We start from the raw sequence: 19074 nt of genomic DNA on the forward strand, positions 1-19074 counted from the left end.
ATTAGATGCTTTGGTGTAAATGAGTTCCAGGATTATGCTTTATATATATATATATATAATACTTTAGTGTATTATCTTAGAAATGGGAAGCTACTCATTCGACTGATTCGACCACGAACTGTATTCAAAGTATGACATATTTAGAAAACATAAAAACACCGTCCTCAAACAGATGTATTTGACACACTTACTATTTTTAACGCTTTTGTTGTTTACTTTTTCTTAAGAACTAAGGTTAGACAATAAATATATAATATTTATTGTTTGCAATATTTCAGGGATTTGGTCAACATAATTGCAACTATATAAATATGTATTTGCCTTTCTTGTGTTACCTAAATATAGTATAGATGCGTGTATACATGGAATATTGATTTGTGTAGCCGATTGAAGTAAAGGCGTTTCATGCGTTCGTCTATACCTATACGTTGTACGTTATAACCTATGCATAATACGCAAATCTTTGAAGGTTGTCTAATATTGTTTTCTCAAGGCATTATAGTACAATTATAATCTTATTCTGCCTTTTTTTCGGTACCAACCACATTTGGACGGTAAAAAGGTAATGGTATGATATCAGAGTACTACATTGCCACAACGTTTCTTTGTTTCATTTTTTCATAAAGCCGTGATACAATGACATCGGACGCATGATTACGCGAACAAATATTGACAACAGTCGAACGGCTCCAGTTCTGGTTTATCCAACTACTGCTGCAGTATGAGAAGCGGGCAAACAACAACCGCACGTGATTGGACAGTAGTGCGCCTCGTTCGGGTCCGGACAGATAACTTCCTTGACGTGAAGCAAACCGCAGGCAGAGTTGTCTATACATGCACGACTGCCAGGATCTTAAGAAATGAGCGTTCAAATATGAGTACGTGTTCACGTTCGAAACTTTGCATGTAAAAGAGATAGATTTACATGCCGAGTATTAAAGTTTAAGATAAGTATCATAATATTATTAACACTTATTAACTATGTTTGGTGCAAACATTTTGGTTATGTAAACCATGGTCATTTGCGACCAAATAAGAAAATTGCCTTTGCTGTTTGTATAAGCAAAATAATATGTCAGTTCAAAGATGATACATGTACGAATAGGATTCAGAATTAATCTTGCCCTAATTCAATTGAAAATTTTGGTAGACGTAAACTTAACAGTTTGGTGAGCCTTTTTAAATAATACGGTAATTAACATGCAATGTTATTGGTAAGCTTTTTATATTACCTAGCAGTATTATTTTATTCCGAATATACAACAATAACTTTATCAAATTCATTTATGCAAGCTAAAATCTTAACAGATTAAACAGTATGTCAAGGGAAGCACATCTGTCATTGTGTTGTTTGTGTCGGTGTCGTCAGAATCTCGCTAGGCCTATTCGTCGCTGGTAGGCAATGGCCACCAATGATTTCTTTATTTAATATTGTTGACAATACAAATGTTTTGTTTTGAATTTGCATTTCTAGGCTTTTATACATTTTCAAACCAGCGTCTTTAACCCTTTCCTACTTAGATACGTATTTTGACGCATTTGTAGTTCCCTCAAAGATATATTTTATTAAATACCTTTCTTACTAGATTCAAAATTTAAAGGCTTCATTTCAAACCCTCGGATACTTATGAGCAGCAAACAGCATAAAACCTGAAAGACTGAGAGTTACTCTCAGGTTGTTCTGGTTTTAAGCTGTTTGCACATAACCATTTTCCATTTGCTTCTGAGTGGGAAAGGGTTAAATGTCATCCCGTTTTAGCCGAGCTATTCCTAAATTGTTAATGGTCGAATTTTGTATTGGCCGAGTTTATCCTCAACTTTGGATCGTCGAGTCTTATATTGGTGTTGTTTAACTATCATCCGAGCCTTTCCTGCATTGTCCGGGTTTCCAGAATAATTGACCAGGTTACACGTGTAAACGAAAAAGGTTCTCGTTTAATATTATAATGTCAAATATAACTTAAATATTAAAATTATCCCCTGATATTGCGATGAGAAAACGTCATTGCATATGTCCATAATCAACTTTCGGTGAAATTTGTCATAACCATTCATTTCAAATATGCGTCTTAAAAAACAAAACTTCTAACAAAAAGGCATTTTATGACGTGTGTGATACCTTACCGTATTTGGCGCATGCGGGGTTTCTAGTTGTCGACACTGATGTTTGAGGATGGTTGCTTGCAGTAGCTGTCGACGGTGGATTTGTTACATGGCTTGTCGTGGTCGTCGTTGAGATCTGACCTAAATTTAGTAAAATACTGTATTTGACCCTTTTCCATATACATTTTTACATACGTAACCAACTGTGTATTCATAGTTCATTCAAGGTACTATTAAAGCTTTGTTCTCTGTAGACCGATGTGTTTGGTAAAAATATATAACAAATACATGTTACGGAATAAGGTAACATTTCATAAATTCTTATGTTAAAATGAAACAAATTGCACATTTGCATTTGAATGTTAAGGACAATTACTTATTACTGAAAACATGAGGTGTGACAATTTATAAAAAAAATTAGTTTTTGTTGATACGTACTCGCCTTATGACAAGTTTCGGCAAACACATATTTTTAAAGTATTATATCCAAGATGGTTCGGTGTTTAAACTAAAAAATTTAACATTTGATTACTGTTGAAATTTGATAATCAAAAAATACTTGGTAGCTCTACAATTAATTGTTTGTTGTTTTTATTATTTATTTTGCTTTAAGCCTACTTGGAAAACATTTGTTAAAAATCCATCGATTACTTCCAATTATTTTTCCTTTGGAAAGAAAAACAAATTAACATGTGTATAACAATTCCACCGACGTAAAAGGGGCATAACAATGTTACAATTTGCAAATGAAATTAGTTTAGTGGACAAATATGGTAGTGTATGATACTTCGCCTGATATATTTTCTTTACTCGTGACGTATGAAGATGTGTCGATGTAATGTATCAGGCAAAGCTGTAAGAACGTCAAAATGCTGAATCCTAAATAAATTGAGCAGTGTATCATTTCGACATGAAATCTTTGTTCTCAAAATTTCACAGAAATTATTAATGAGAGGCCTTCTTTTAAAGGTGTTCAAATATTTCAGGTCCGAAGCACGTATATGGCAACACTGATAAGAATGATTTCAAAAAGTTAATATGTTAAATATATACTATCTGACACTTCAAAGCTTAAAGTTTAAAAATGTGGTATGTTCCATAATCAACGAGTGGTTTGCGGTATTCGACCCATCATTAGCTCGTTAATCGCATTTGGAAATTATGCCTTCGTGCGCAACGAAAATAATAATCGTTGTTAAGAATTTGAGCACCTATATCGTGACATTTAAGTTCCCGTTCGCGGAGATATATATGGGCAGAATCGTAAGTAAACGTGTTTCTATTGAGGATATCACTGAAAATCCGGTTGAAGTCGGTTTAGAACAAACCATATAGCGATTTTTTATTATGGGGTACGGTAAAGTACGAAAACGACCTAATTAATATTCATGATTCGACACGTTAATTCAAACCTAAACAAACAAAAGTGCGGATACGGGCGAATTTAGCGGAGCGAAGGTAAGAACAAATGCAACTACATCTGTTACAGACGGAAACTGAGTTGCAACGGTACGTTTTTGCTAAATATATATGTTTTTCTTCCATATGGTAATACTGTTAAGCGAAAGCTAAATATAGATATAGTTTGCATAACTCGCGACGCTGCAACGATTTCGCCTATTGCATGTATTTATGATACTTTACATATTATTCTATCGATTCAAAACCGATTTTGACCAGGCTTTCGATGTAAACCGCGATAAAAAAATATACTTCAATGAATGTCTGTAAAGTTTGTTTTCCGCTATACGATTTTTGTGCAAAACAACGATCTATTCCCCGAACGGGGACTTTAAAGACACAAGAGCGTGGGACCAATCTGTTTATTTCCCCAGTCAACATACAAACATTTTCTACATTATGACGAAATGCAGTTTGATATGGCGAACAATTATTTTCTGATCTGTGTAGGTTCCTTGTCGCATTATGGCTTGATTCACCAAAATGTTAGTACACTATTTGTAATTGTCGTATATATATGAAGTCAAACAACCCTTCGCTAAACGTCATAAAAAACTATCTTAAAGTGATATTATGGGCATCTGACAGTTTATAGGTGTCTATCGCAACCGTTGTTTATTCTTGGGGTTTTCACTCCATATACACTTATATTTGTTAATGCAGCATCAACATACTAAAACAATATCCCCGAAAGAGAAAAATAATGCATTTGAATATCAACCGTACTTTCGCTTCACAACTGATCAAGCAAGTACGATATGAACCTAAATTTAGTTATAGTGCAGATTTGTTCATACGACACAAAGACACAAATTTGTTTTAAGGATCATTTCGGTTTAGAGGACTGGGTGAGTCACGTAAAATTTCGAATATAAAATAAATTTGTAATAAACAACTGGAAGCAAGATGAGTTGCAGATAATTGGTCAGTAACCACATTTTAACTAACTCTTTTGATCTGCTAATTCTTTTAAGCTCAATTCAACAGTGAAAAATGCCCATATCACTTTAAACATTTTAGTTTAAACCTATATTTATTTAGCTCGATTGCATAGAAAGCACAATGCTTATTTGGAACGCTCTCGAGTCCGTTTCCTGGGACTAGAACCAGTACTTGATGTCTATGTGGGGGGTCTAAAGAACGCTCCCTCAGTTGGGATTGAACCCGTGACCTCCTGGTCACGTGGTTTGTTAAGGCATATTCTATATTATATTTTGTTTTAATTGTCTCATTCATATTAGCTAAATTAAGTTAAAGGTTTTGTCGTCAAATTAATGTTAAAAAAATAGTATAGATTAAATAAGCACATATACATGTTATTCTGCAATAGCAACGCATAGATTTATACACTCCGACGAGCTATGGAAGGCAATTCTGCAATGGTCATATTCACTTAATTAATACGATTAAAATTTGAAAAGTACTTCTTACTACATATCCTTAAGATGGTATTGCCCATCAATAGTTTTGTTTGACCGAAGGCAATGCTGCCTATGTCATTTTACACCTAATTAATATATTAAAATATGAACTTCAAACATTTATTTATGTTATGGTATTGCCCAGCAATAGTTTTGTTTGAACGTTTTTCGATACTCTTTCGTGAGTTATCGCTCAATAAGCTAAGCGACTTATGCACATGTACATATTATCTGTTCCCTAGCAACATAATGGTCATCATCAATTTATTGAGAATATTTATTGCTTTAAGTTTTTGAATAATTGTGTATGAATGATAATATAAACGTGCTTACAGGTGATGTTGTCAAAAGTGGGCCTGCAAATACTTAACATTTTGTCTATATTCATGAGTACAAAAGATATTCGATCATTATGTTTTACAGCATTAATGCACAAAAGTTTACACGCGTGTGCATTATGACGCCTTATCAATCCATAAATGATTACCAAATAAATTGTTATAAGTATCAAACAATGACGTGTGTATGTTATTATTGGTCAAGTGTTGGTTTGTGATTAATTCATGTAGTTGTTGTATATATTTACTTTGATAGGCTTGTTGATATTCAACATTCATTTGTACGTGTCAATTCAAGTAATTTCCATTCGTTTATCTATTGTGTTGAATGACAGATATTTCCTGGCCATAAATCATTCAATATTTAGTAAAGATGCTTTTTATGCTCATTTTTTTTTTTTTGGGGGGGGAGCATATAGTCGCCGCTTTGTCCGTCCGTCCGTGCGTCTGTCCGTCCGTCCGTCCGTCCGTTCGTGCAAATTTTTTGTCCGGGCTATTTCTCAGCAACTAATGACCGGAATTCAATTAAACTTTATTGAAAGTTTCATTACCAAGAGGAGATGTGCATATTATCAGCCGGTGCTGGTCGGATGATTTTTCAGAGAGTTATGGCCTTTTGAAAATTTCCATTAACTGTACATATAGTGCAATTCTTGTCCGGGCTATTTCTCAGCAACTAATGACCGGAATTCAATGAAACTTTATGGGAAGCTTCATTACCAAGAGAACATATGCATATTATCAGCCGGTTCTCGTCCAATGATTTTTCACAGACTTATGACCCTTTAAAAATTTCCAATAACTGTACATATAGTGCAATTCTTGTCCGGGCGATTTCTCAGCAACTAATGACTGGAATTCAATGAAACTTTATGGGAAGCTTCACTACCAAGAGGAAATGTGCATATTATCAGCCGGTTCTCGTCGGATGATTTTTCACAGAGTAATGGCCCTTTGAAAAATTCCATTGTACATATAGTGCAATTCTTGTCCGAGCTATTTCTCAGCAACTTATTACAGAAATTGAATGACACTTTATGGGAAGCTTCAATACCAACAGGAGATGTGCATATTATCAACCGGTTATGGTCGGATGATTTTTCACAGAGTTATGGCCCTTTGACATTTTCTATAAACTGTACATATAGTGCAATTCTTGTGCGGGCTAATTCCCCCCAACTTCTGACTGGAATACAATGAAGCTTTATGGGAAGCTTAACTACCTTGAAGAGATGCGCATGTTATTAGTGGGTTCTGGTTAGATGATTTATTTAGAGAGTTATGGCCCTTTGACATTTTTAAGTTGCTTAACCATCCATCGAATTATTTTGTCCAAAGTTATACCCCTCAAGACGTTTCCTTTTATCTGAATATATAGTGCAATGTTGTGACAAAAAAAACTTTGTGGAACATCACCCGTCTCCGACGGTTTCTTGTTTGTTTCGGTCAGTGGTGAAATATACTTCCAACTTACGTTCACAACGATATCCCGTGAAGTCTACTGGACATCGACACGCTGCTACATTGACACTGTTGTTGAAGTAACATGAGCCGCCATTATAGCAGATAATATGGTCGTCACAGGAGTCGACAACTATACGTAACAAAACGTATTCCTCGTGGACATGTTATCACTTGCATTTCATGATTCATATTACATACGTTGTATCGCTTCATTTTTCATCACACTCCATATGCAGACAAAATATATTTGTGAAAGGTAAAACAATGAGCGTAATAGTGTTGATAGTTACAAACCATTCAATAATTTTGTGTGTTTACTTTATTTAATGTTTATATACATTATAACTAGTTATGTATTGTCTACACATATCCTTATTATTATGTTTTATAATAAATGGTTACATGCATTATCCTTCATGCCATTTTAAAGTTGAATGTGCTATATTAATATGATTTCTATCCTAACCAAGTTTAACTTTAATTACCAAAATGGCGAATATATACTTCCAACCCACCTTCACAGAGATCGCCAACGAATCCCGCTTGACACTGACACCTTCCGTCTCGTTCGTTGCATGTTCCGCCATGTTGACAAACAATGTGTTTACAAGGCTCTCCATCTAAAGTGATAATACGAACTAGCATGTAAGAATACTGAATATATATGTTTAATATACGTACACATTTTGGTGAGAGTACACCATTTCGTTCAAACCTGTGTTCCACTGAAGCCCTATGGACAACGACACAATGCATGTGTCTTCTTTTCAAAACTGGTCCCGCCTTTTTGGTACTAAATATGATTTTTTTTTTCCATGTATATAGGGTGTAACTACTAAAATGTATGCATTCTGATAGAAATGCTATTTTTAAGTAATATTTCGTAATCAAGTATTAATGGGTAATATGTGTCCTCCAATCCAAATCTCTAATGGCGACTCACGTTCACAATGTTTTCCGGTGTACCATGTGGGACACTGACACTTTCCATGTCCGTGTTGATCGTAGGAACATGTCCCGCTATTCAGGCAAAAGTTGCCATCGTCGCAATCATTTGAATCTTAAAATATTGTAAGCAGAGAAGGGGTTATTTAGAAAGCAAACCGCCGTCGCTATTTTATTTATTGTATACCTAAATATTTGATTTCAAAAATATTAATTACAAAAATCGGATAATATTTAAAGTACATGACCTTTGTGATTATCTATATCATACATGCCTTATTAACAGTAGCCTGTATATCGCAAAGTTGTAATCACGCTTTGTAATGATCACTGTTAAGGCTGTACAACAGAATGATGTTGAAATTTAGTTCACGTGAGGTGTGTTATACTCAATTTTATTTCAGGTACCAATACTTAAAGAAACATTTTACCAGCGGCAGGCACAAAGAAACCTGAAACAAAGAATTAATAAAGTAGGTCTTTGGAAGGAAATAAGTAATACATAGAACACTATTCCATAAAATAAAATGATTTCGTCCAAATATTTCAAATAATTGTTTCACTAAATAAGTAGACCATTTTATTTCATCCGCAATAAGTCCAGTCTAATGAGCACTTGATTGTATCCGGTAATCTGAAGATAATAGTTTAACTGATTTCGAACAATTAGTAAAACCTTCACATTTTAGACGCGGTCGATATATATAGGATCTTGAACGAGTTGTCATATCATAACATATTTTATTAAACGAGTTAAGGCATGTTGTTAGTAAGCGAGCCTTTGGCGAGCTTAATAACGAATTTTCTGGACGAGTTTAATAAAATAAGGTATGATTTGACAACGAGTGTCAGATCTTTTTATCACATACTTTTAAATGAGCAAATAAAATAAATATTTACGTAAACATAATGATAAATCTCGAATGTTGTTTACATTTCGTGACGTCATTTAACGTTGAAATGTCATTTCAGCAAATTAACAAACTACGATAGGTCAATCAACGAAAACTAAGCCAATGAAAACGCTTAAAAAAGTATATTACACATGTGTAAGATAAAAATATATGTAATGGTTATATTATATGGGAAACAGGGAATGGCAAGTATTAACTTACAGAGACTTAAGAATAAGGTCCTCGCAAATTCTAACGCCATTGTTTGTTAAAATCTGCGTCGAGATAATAATGGTACATCTGGTGGGACATCTTATCAGGTCGTGTCGCAATGGCATATTTGGAGACGAACTTTGTTATCTTTATGTTTACACATGTAGGACTGAACCGCAATATATAATAGCCATATTACCACTGCGTTATTTATGTGAATGTATTGCGTTTGTTGAAATTGGATGTCGCATAAGTTCGATGTTTGATGCAGATTGAAAGACCAGGGCAACCGATTGTTTAAATAAACTTATTATATTCAAGCAATATTTCTAAATATGTAATACAAACATATATCTACAAAAAGTAAACATATGTTCCAAATAAAATGTGTATGGTATATTAACCAAAAGCTATGATGCCGATTTGCAAGCTTACGTTATGGCACTATTCCACTACGAAAACAAGCCAACGATTCACTACGATTAATAAAATTTATTGAATCGGGAAGACTCGTGACAGTCTACGATTCAGTTACGACACTGGTACGATTGAGTTACGACGAATCGTGGGGTTCGGTAGAAGTCTTGCGAATAGGGTCGCGACTTCACTACGATGTGTAAGAATCTACAGCGACTGTACTGCGAACGATGCAGATCGATCACGACTAAGCTAGGACCTCACCGATCGCACCCATGAATTAGGCGCCTCTATTGATATTGATCTAAATCGCGAGAATCTTAGCGGTCGCGCAACTCACTCGGGATGAACTCGTGAGAGTCTTGATCTATATCGCGAGAATCTTATCGGGCTCGCAACTAAGTCGGGATGAACTCGTGAAAAAGTCGTAGCTGATTCGTAGACAGATCACGTGATCACCGATTCCCCGATTGAGTCACGAATTACCTACGATTCCATTACGACGCCTAAGAACGCACCACGGCGCTGTTACGAGTCAACTGCGATTAAATTCATTCTTTGAGGTCCTGGCCAAATTTTAAACACGTTTAAAATCGGGCCACGATTTTTCGGGAGCTCACGAGTTGCAGGAATCACCCACGACTAGCTATGAATGAGTTAGTACCTTCGCCGATTGGGCTACGAATGTTACCGACCTCAAAATAATGGAAATCGGGACAAATCGTGGGGAATCGGTTCGTAGTGAAATACCCCTATAAGGTACTCTAACGTGGTCAGGTATTCTTATGTAGTTTTGATTAGTGTTAATATCACAGATAGTGTTGTCGCAATGTATTATTCTCGTTCCAATTGCTCTGTGAATTAACTAGCACGTGTAGTTATTACAATTAAGGTCACATTTACCTCATTTTATTTACTGTACAGTATAGTATAGCATAAGTTGTCGCCATCCTTGAACTTATCAGTGATCATTTTTCCTTCGATTGCAAAAACAACTTTAAACCAAAACTGTACAAATGCTTGTAGGAAACTGATGCCCCCGCTTTTAACTTTGATCAAATGTCAATAAATGTAAAAACTAGCCGCGCTAAAATAGCCTAGTATATGGCAAGCGGTTCGACGCATAATCCCAAGAAACTAGGTTCTCATTTGAAAACTTGGGTTCTTGAAGCAATGTGCAATCTTCAAGCGAGAACCTAGGTTCTCATGAGAAAACTAGTTTCTGGGGATTATGCGTCGAACCGCAAGAAACTAGGTTTCATTCTGATAACCTAGGTTCTCATGAGAACCTAGGTTTTTAAATGAGAACCTAGGTTCTCATAAAACCTAGGTTCTCATTTGAAAACTTGGGTTCTTGAAGCCATTTGCAATCTTCAAGCGAGAACCTAGGTTCTCATTTTGAGAACCTAGGTTCTCATGAGATACCTAGTTTCTTGGGATTATGCGTCGAACCGCTTGCCATACTAGTGCACACATTCGCGTGGGGAATTACAAGGATTAATCACACGAGCAGTTGTAAGTTTGGTGGTATATGTCTCACTGCCCATTAACGTATATTTTACAAACAAGCAAATAGGAACCATATTTGTACTTTAATCTCAGGCATATAACTTTGTAAACATTTCTAAACTTACCCAAAATACACGTTTCTTTAAGCGCAAAATACATCTTTTAAACAAAAATGGCTAAATATTTTTTCGTAATTTTGCTTAAGTAAAAATATTAAACTAAGCTGCAAATGTGCGCAGGACTTTATAATAAAAAGTTTCATCACTCTACTTTTGAGTTTCATGCGACTAAAACAAGCGCACGAACGGGTTGAAGAACGAACAGACAAGAAACAAAAAGTATCTCCACTTGTTAAAGAGGGAACATTAAAACTCAAAAACACTTTACACACCTATACAATCGACGTATTTATAATAAAAAGAAAATTCATTACAAAACGAAATGTTAATGTTAACATTATTCTTTTAAAACTTTTCTATATAGCCTAATAATAACCACGCATTACGCACTTTTGCTCGTTTACAAGGCCTATGAAGAGTAGATCCTGTCAACATGGGCATGTTGCACCAAACTTTGGCGTCAACAAGCCAATGATTAACACCAAAGTGCGTTTTGTACAATCTTGTCGAACAACTTAGTGCGTACATTCATCTTTGGAGATGACCACCATAGTTGTTTTTTTATTCGTTTTTTTAGTTTTGCGGTAAGAAATCATCATCATCATCATCATCATCATCATCATCATCATCATCATCATCATCATCACCATCACCATCACCATCATCATCATCATCATCATCATCCTCATCATCATGCATTAGCTCTCTTTGAACTGTGTTGGTGATTTAATACATACGAAAAATAAACGTGTTGGTCAAATATGTAGACTTAACCAAAACAATTGTCAACAACTCTTCTTTTAAACAGTTTCTGGGAAGAATAAATTTAGCAAAATCATTAAAAAATATACATAGTACTTTGATAGATTTTACGATTTTAATCGCAGCAAATCTGACGAACATTCAATCGACTGTGTTTGTCTTTATTAACCGTTTTGATAATTTTGATAACATGAAAGGCAACATACCCGTGTTGCAGTATAAAATAAAAACATAGGTACGAACACAGATGACCAAGATTCATTTAAACACGTGCTTTTTATGTTCTTTAAGAGTTTGAAAAGATTTTAAATGAGTCAGCTGTTTATGCCCAAAGATACGCGTCTTTCACTGTAAAACATTCCTTTACATGGCCATACCAAGTTTTCCGGCTCTGTATGCTTTCAAAAGAAATAATAAATGGAAATAACATACTTGTCACCGACATTAATTGAAACGCAATTCTGTTTCCAAGCAAAACAAAATCACGCAGTGTTTTCCTTTAATACTGTTATTTTCTAGCACGTCTGTTTATTCGCATATCTGACGTTGGTTTATTGTGAATTCGCCGTCACATGGTAACACAATGAAATCTATCCAACCATAACAGCCGGCCTTCTCATGGTAACACAATGCAATCTATCCAATCATTACAGCCGGCCGTCACATGGTAACACAATGCAATCTATCCAATCATTACAGCCGTGCCTGGCACGCAACATCCACATGTGACTGGACAGTAGTGAGCCTGGTCAGGATCAGGACACAGAACTCCTGGCACGCAACTTCCGCATGTGACTGGACAGTAGTGAGCCTGGTCAGGATCAGAACACAGAACTTCATCCATATGCGGTAGGCTGCACACTGGACAGTAGTGAGCCTGGTCAGGATCAGGACACAGAACTTCATCCATATGCGGTAGGCTGCACACTGGACAGTTGTGAGCCTGGTCAGGATCAGGACACAGAACTTCATCCATATGCGGTAGGCTGCACACTGGATAGTAGTGAGCCTGGTCAGGATCAGGACACAGAACTTCATCCATATGCGGTAGGCTGCACACTGGACAGTAGTGAGCCTGGTCAGGATCAGGACGCAGAACTTCATCCATATGCGGTAGGCTGCACACTGGATAGTAGTGAGCCTGGTCAGGATCAGGACACAGAACTTCGTCCATATGCGGTAGGCTGCACACTGGACAGTAGGGAGCCTGGTCAGGATCAGGACACAGAACTTCATCCATATGCGGTAGGCTGCACACTGGACAGTAGTGAGCCTGGTCAGAATCTGGACACAGAACTTCATCCATATGCGGTAGGCTGCACACTGGACAGTAGGGAGCCTGGTCAGGATCAGGACACAGAACTTCATCCATATGCGGTAGGCTGCACACTGGACAGTAGTAAGCCTGGTCAGGATCAGGACACAGAACTACATCCATATGCGGTAGGCTGCACACTGGACAGTAGTGAGCCTGGTCAGGATCAGGACACAGAACTACATTTATATGCGGTAGGCTGCACACTGGACAGTAGTGAGCCTGGTCAGGATCAGGACACAGAACTTCATCCATATGCGGTAGGCTGCACACTGGACAATAGTGAGCCTGGTCAGGATCAGAACACAAAACTTCATTCATATGCGGTAGGCTGCACACTGGACAGTAGTGAGCCTGGTCAGGATCAGGACACAGAACTTCATCCATATGCGGTAGGCTGCACACTGGACAGTAGTGAGCCTGGTCAGGATCAGGACACAGAACTTCATCCATATGCGGTAGGCCGCACACTGGACAGTAGTGAGCCTGGTCAGGATCAGGACACAGAACTTCATCCATATGCGGTAGGCTGCACACTGGACAGTAGTGAGCCTGGTCAGGATCAGGACACAGAACTTCATTCATATGCGGTAGGCTGCACACTGGATAGTAGTGAGCCTGGTCAGGATCAGGACACAGAACTTCATCCATATGCGGTAGGCTGCACACTGGACAGTAGTGAGCCTGGTCAGGATCAGGACACAGAACTTCATCCATATGCGGTAGGCTGCACACTGGACAGTAGTGAGCCTGGTCAGGATCAGGACACAGAACTTCATCCATATGCGGTAGGCTGCACACTGGACAGTAGTGAGCCTGGTCAGGATCAGGACACAGAACTTCATTCATATGCGGTAGGCTGCACACTGGATAGTAGTGAGCCTGTTCAGGATCAGGACACAGAACTTCATCCATATGCGGTAGGCCGCACACTGGACAGTAGTGAGCCTGGTCAGGATCAGGACACAGAACTTCATCCATATGCGGTAGGCTGCACACTGGACAGTAGTGAGCCTGGTCAGGATCAGGACACAGAACTTCATTCATATGCGGTAGGCTGCACACTGGATAGTAGTGAGCCTGGTCAGGATCAGGACACAGAACTTCATCCATATGCGGTAGGCTGCACACTGGACAGCAGTGAGCCTGGTCAGGATCATGACACAGAACTTCATCCATATGCGGTAGGCTGCACACTGGACAGTAGTGAGCCTGGTCAGGATCAGGACACAGAACTTCATTCATATGCGGTAGGCTGCACACTGGACAGTAGTGAGCCTGGTCAGGATCAGGACACAGAACTTCATTCATATGCGGTATGCTGCACACTGGACAGTAGTGAGCCTGGTCAGGATCAGGACACATAACTTCATCCATATGCGGTAGGCTGCACACTGGACAGTAGTGAGCCTGGTTAGGATCAGGACACAGAACTTCATTAATATGCGGTATGCTGCACACTTGACAGTAGTGAGCCTAGTCAGGATCAGGACACAGAACTCCTTGCACGCAACATCCGCATTTGACTGGACAGTAGTGAGCCTGGTTTGGATCAGGACACAGAACTACATTCATATGCGGTAGGCTGCACGCTGGACAGTAGTGAGCCTGGTCAGGATCAGGACACAGAACTTCATTCATATGCGGTTGGCTGCACACTGGATAGTAGTGAGCCTGGTCAGGATCAGGACACAGAACTTCATCCATATGCGGTAGGCTGCACACTGGACAGTAGTGAGCCTGGTCAGGATCAGGACACAGAACTTCATTCATATGCGGAAGGCTGCACACTGGACGGTAGTGAGCCTGGTCTGGATCAGGACACAGAACTACATCCATATGCGGAAGGCTGCACACTGGACAGTAGTGAGCCTGGTCAGGATCAGGACACAGAACTTCATTCATATGCGGAAGGCTGCACACTGGACAGTAGTGAGCCTGGTCTGGATCAGGACACAGAACTACATCCATATGTGGTAGGCTGCACACTCGACAGTAGTGAGCCTGGTCAGGATCAGGACACAGAACTTCATCCATATGCGGTAGGCTGCACATTAGACAGTAGTGAGCCTGGTCAGGATCAGAACACAGAACTTCATCCATATGCGGTAGGCTGCACACTGGATAGTAGTGAGCCTGGTCAGGATCAGGACACAGAACTTCATCCATATGCGGTAGGCCGCACACTGGACAGTAGTGAGCCTGGTCAGGATCAGGACACAGAACTTCATCCATATGCGGTAGGCTGCACACTGGACAGTAGTGAGCCTGGTCAGGATCAGGACACAGAACTTCATTCATATGCGGTAGGCTGCACACTGGATAGTAGTGGGCCTGGTCAGGATCAGGACACAGAACTTCATCCATATGCGGTAGGCTGCACACTGGACAGTAGTGAGCCTGGTCAGGATCAGGACACAGAACTTCATCCATATGCGGTAGGCTGCACACTGGACAGTAGTGAGTCTGGTCAGGATCAGGACACAGAACTTCATTCATATGCGGTAGGCTGCACACTGGACAGTAGTGAGCCTGGTCAGGATCAGGACACAGAACTTCATTCATATGCGGTAGGCTGCACACTGGACAGTAGTGAGCCTGGTCAGGATCAGGACACAGAACTTCATCCATATGCGGTAGGCTGCACACTGGACAGTAGTGAGCCTGGTCAGGATCACGACACAGAACTTCATCCATATGCGGTAGGCTGCACACTGGACAGTAGTGAGCCTGGTCAGGATCAGGACACAGAACTTCATTAATATGCGGTAGGCTGCACACTGGACAGTAGTGAGCCTAGTCAGGATCAGGACACAGAACTCCTGGCACGCAACATCCGCATTTGACTGGACAGTAGTGAGCCTGGTCTGGATCAGGACACAGAACTACATTCATATGCGGTAGGCTGCACGCTGGACAGTAGTGAGCCTGGTCAGGATCAGGACACAGAACTTCATTCATATGCGGTAGGCTGCACACTGGATAGTAGTGAGCCTGGTCAGGATCAGGACACAGAACTTCATCCATATGCTGTAGGCTGCACACTGGATAGTAGTGAGCCTGGTCAGGATCAGGACACAGAACTTCATTCATATGCGGAAGGCCGCACACTGGACGGTAGTGAGCCTGGTCTGGATCAGGACACAGAACTACATCCATATGCGGTAGGCTGCACACTGGACAGTATTGAGCCTGGTCAGGATCAGGACACAGAACTTCATTCATATGCGGAAGGCTGCACACTGGACAGTAGTGAGCCTGGTCTGGATCAGGACACAGAACTACATCCATATGCGGTAGGCTGCACACTGGACAGTAGTGAGCCTGGTCAGGATCAGGACACAGAACTTCATCCATATGCGGTAGGCTGCACACTGGATAGTAGTGAGCCTGGTCAGGATCAGGACACAGAACTTCATCCATATGCGGTAGGCTGCACACTGGACAGTAGTGAGCCTGGTCAGGATCATGACACAGAACTTCATCCATATGCGGTAGGCTGCACACTGGACAGTAGTGAGCCTGGTCAGGATCAGGACACAGAACTTCATTCATATGCGGTAGGCTGCACACTGGACAGTAGTGAGCCTGGTCAGGATCAGGACACAGAACTTCATTCATATGCGGTATGCTGCACACTGGACAGTAGTGAGCCTGGTCAGGATCAGGACACATAACTTCATCCATATGCGGTAGGCTGCACACTGGACAGTAGTGAGCCTGGTCAGGATCAGGACACAGAACTTCATCCATATGCGGTAGGCTGCACACTGGACAGTAGTGAGCCTGGTTAGGATCGGGACACAGAACTTCATTAATATGCGGTATGCTGCACACTTGACAGTAGTGAGCCTAGTCAGGATCAGGACACAGAACTCCTTGCACGCAACATCCACATTTGACTGGACAGTAGTGAGCCTGGTTTGGATCAGGACACAGAACTACATTCATATGCGGTAGGCTGCACGCTGGACAGTAGTGAGCCTGGTCAGGATCAGGACACAGAACTTCATTCATATGCGGTTGGCTGCACACTGGATAGTAGTGAGCCTGGTCAGGATCAGGACACAGAACTTCATCCATATGCGGTAGGCTGCACACTGGACAGTAGTGAGCCTGGTCAGGATCAGGACACAGAACTTCATTCATATGCGGAAGGCTGCACACTGGACGGTAGTGAGCCTGGTCTGGATCAGGACACAGAACTACATCCATATGCGGTAGGCTGCACACTGGACAGTAGTGAGCCTGGTCAGGATCAGGACACAGAACTTCATTCATATGCGGAAGGCTGCACACTGGACAGTAGTGAGCCTGGTCTGGATCAGGACACAGAACTACATCCATATGCGGTAGGCTGCACACTCGACAGTAGTGAGCCTGGTCAGGATCAGGACACAGAACTTCATCCATATGCGGTAGGCTGCACATTAGACAGTAGTGAGCCTGGTCAGGATCAGAACACAGAACTTCATCCATATGCGGTAGGCTGCACACTGGATAGTAGTGAGCCTGGTCAGGATCAGGACACAGAACTTCATCCATATGCGGTAGGCAGCACACTGGACAGTAGTGAGCCTGGTCAGGATCAGGACACAGAACTTCATCCATATGCGGTAGGCTGCACACTGGACAGTAGTGAGCCTGGTCAGGATCAGGACACAGAACTTCATTCATATGCGGTAGGCTGCACACTGGATAGTAGTGGGCCTGGTCAGGATCAGGACACAGAACTTCATCCATATGCGGTAGGCTGCACACTGGACAGTAGTGAGCCTGGTCAGGATCAGGACACAGAACTTCATCCATATGCGGTAGGCTGCACACTGGACAGTAGTGAGTCTGGTCAGGATCAGGACACAGAACTTCATTCATATGCGGTAGGCTGCACACTGGACAGTAGTGAGCCTGGTCAGGATCAGGACACAGAACTTCATTCATATGCGGTAGGCTGCACACTGGACAGTAGTGAGCCTGGTCAGGATCAGGACACAGAACTTCATCCATATGCGGTAGGCTGCACACTGGACAGTAGTGAGCCTGGTCAGGATCACGACACAGAACTTCATCCATATGCGGTAGGCTGCACACTGGACAGTAGTGAGCCTGGTCAGGATCAGGACACAGAACTTCATTAATATGCGGTAGGCTGCACACTGGACAGTAGTGAGCCTAGTCAGGATCAGGACACAGAACTCCTGGCACGCAACATCCGCATTTGACTGGACAGTAGTGAGCCTGGTCTGGATCAGGACACAGAACTACATTCATATGCGGTAGGCTGCACGCTGGACAGTAGTGAGCCTGGTCAGGATCAGGACACAGAACTTCATTCATATGCGGTAGGCTGCACACTGGATAGTAGTGAGCCTGGTCAGGATCAGGACACAGAACTTCATCCATATGCTGTAGGCTGCACACTGGATAGTAGTGAGCCTGGTCAGGATCAGGACACAGAACTTCATTCATATGCGGAAGGCCGCACACTGGACGGTAGTGAGCCTGGTCTGGATCAGGACACAGAACTACATCCATATGCGGTAGGCTGCACACTGGACAGTATTGAGCCTGGTCAGGATCAGGACACAGAACTTCATTCATATGCGGAAGGCTGCACACTGGACAGTAGTGAGCCTGGTCTGGATCAGGACACAGAACTACATCCATATGCGGTAGGCTGCACACTGGACAGTAGTGAGCCTGGTCAGGATCAGAACACAGAACTACATCCATATGCGGTAGGCTGCACACTGGACAGTAGTGAGCCTGGTCAGGATCATGACACAGAACTTCATCCATATGCGGTAGGCTGCACACTGGACAGTAGTGAGCCTGGTCAGGATCAGGACACAGAACTTCATTCATATGCGGTAGGCTGCACACTGGACAGTAGTGAGCCTGGTCAGGATCAGGACACAGAACTTCATTCATATGCGGTATGCTGCACACTGGACAGTAGTGAGCCTGGTCAGGATCAGGACACATAACTTCATCCATATGCGGTAGGCTGCACACTGGACAGTAGTGAGCCTGGTCAGGATCAGGACACAGAACTTCATCCATATGCGGTAGGCTGCACACTGGACAGTAGTGAGCCTGGTTAGGATCAGGACA

General features: G+C 41.0%; 1 protein-coding gene across 1 annotated transcript; it reads right to left on the minus strand.

Annotated features, from left to right (window-relative positions):
* Positions 1-596: 596 nt before the first annotated feature.
* Positions 597-8985, minus strand: LOC127865577 (notch homolog 2 N-terminal-like protein B). The gene is made up of 7 exons (XM_052405425.1): positions 8848-8985; positions 8164-8184; positions 7731-7847; positions 7303-7407; positions 6798-6917; positions 2125-2244; positions 597-852 (listed from the first exon to the last, which is right to left on the minus strand). Exons 1-7 carry the CDS (start codon positions 8885-8887, stop codon positions 701-703), a joined length of 675 nt encoding a protein of 224 aa, XP_052261385.1. The 5' UTR covers positions 8888-8985; the 3' UTR covers positions 597-700.
* Between the last annotated feature and the right edge of the window lie 10089 nt (positions 8986-19074).

Source organism: Dreissena polymorpha, chromosome 2, assembly GCF_020536995.1.
Source record: "Dreissena polymorpha isolate Duluth1 chromosome 2, UMN_Dpol_1.0, whole genome shotgun sequence".
Lineage (NCBI taxonomy): Eukaryota > Metazoa > Mollusca > Bivalvia > Myida > Dreissenidae > Dreissena > Dreissena polymorpha.

Excerpts from the sequence above, each read along its gene's own strand:
- LOC127865577 (XM_052405425.1), bottom strand. The coding sequence starts at position 8,887 with ATGGCGTTAGAATTTGCGAGGACCTTATTCTTAAGTCTCT. Across the intron at positions 8,185-8,847 it reads GACCTTATTCTTAAGTCTCT|GTTTCTTTGTGCCTGCCGCT; the intron begins GTAAGTTAATAC and ends TCTTTGTTTCAG. Across the intron at positions 853-2,124 it reads CCCCGCATGCGCCAAATACG|ATCCTGGCAGTCGTGCATGT; the intron begins GTAAGGTATCAC and ends TCATTTCTTAAG.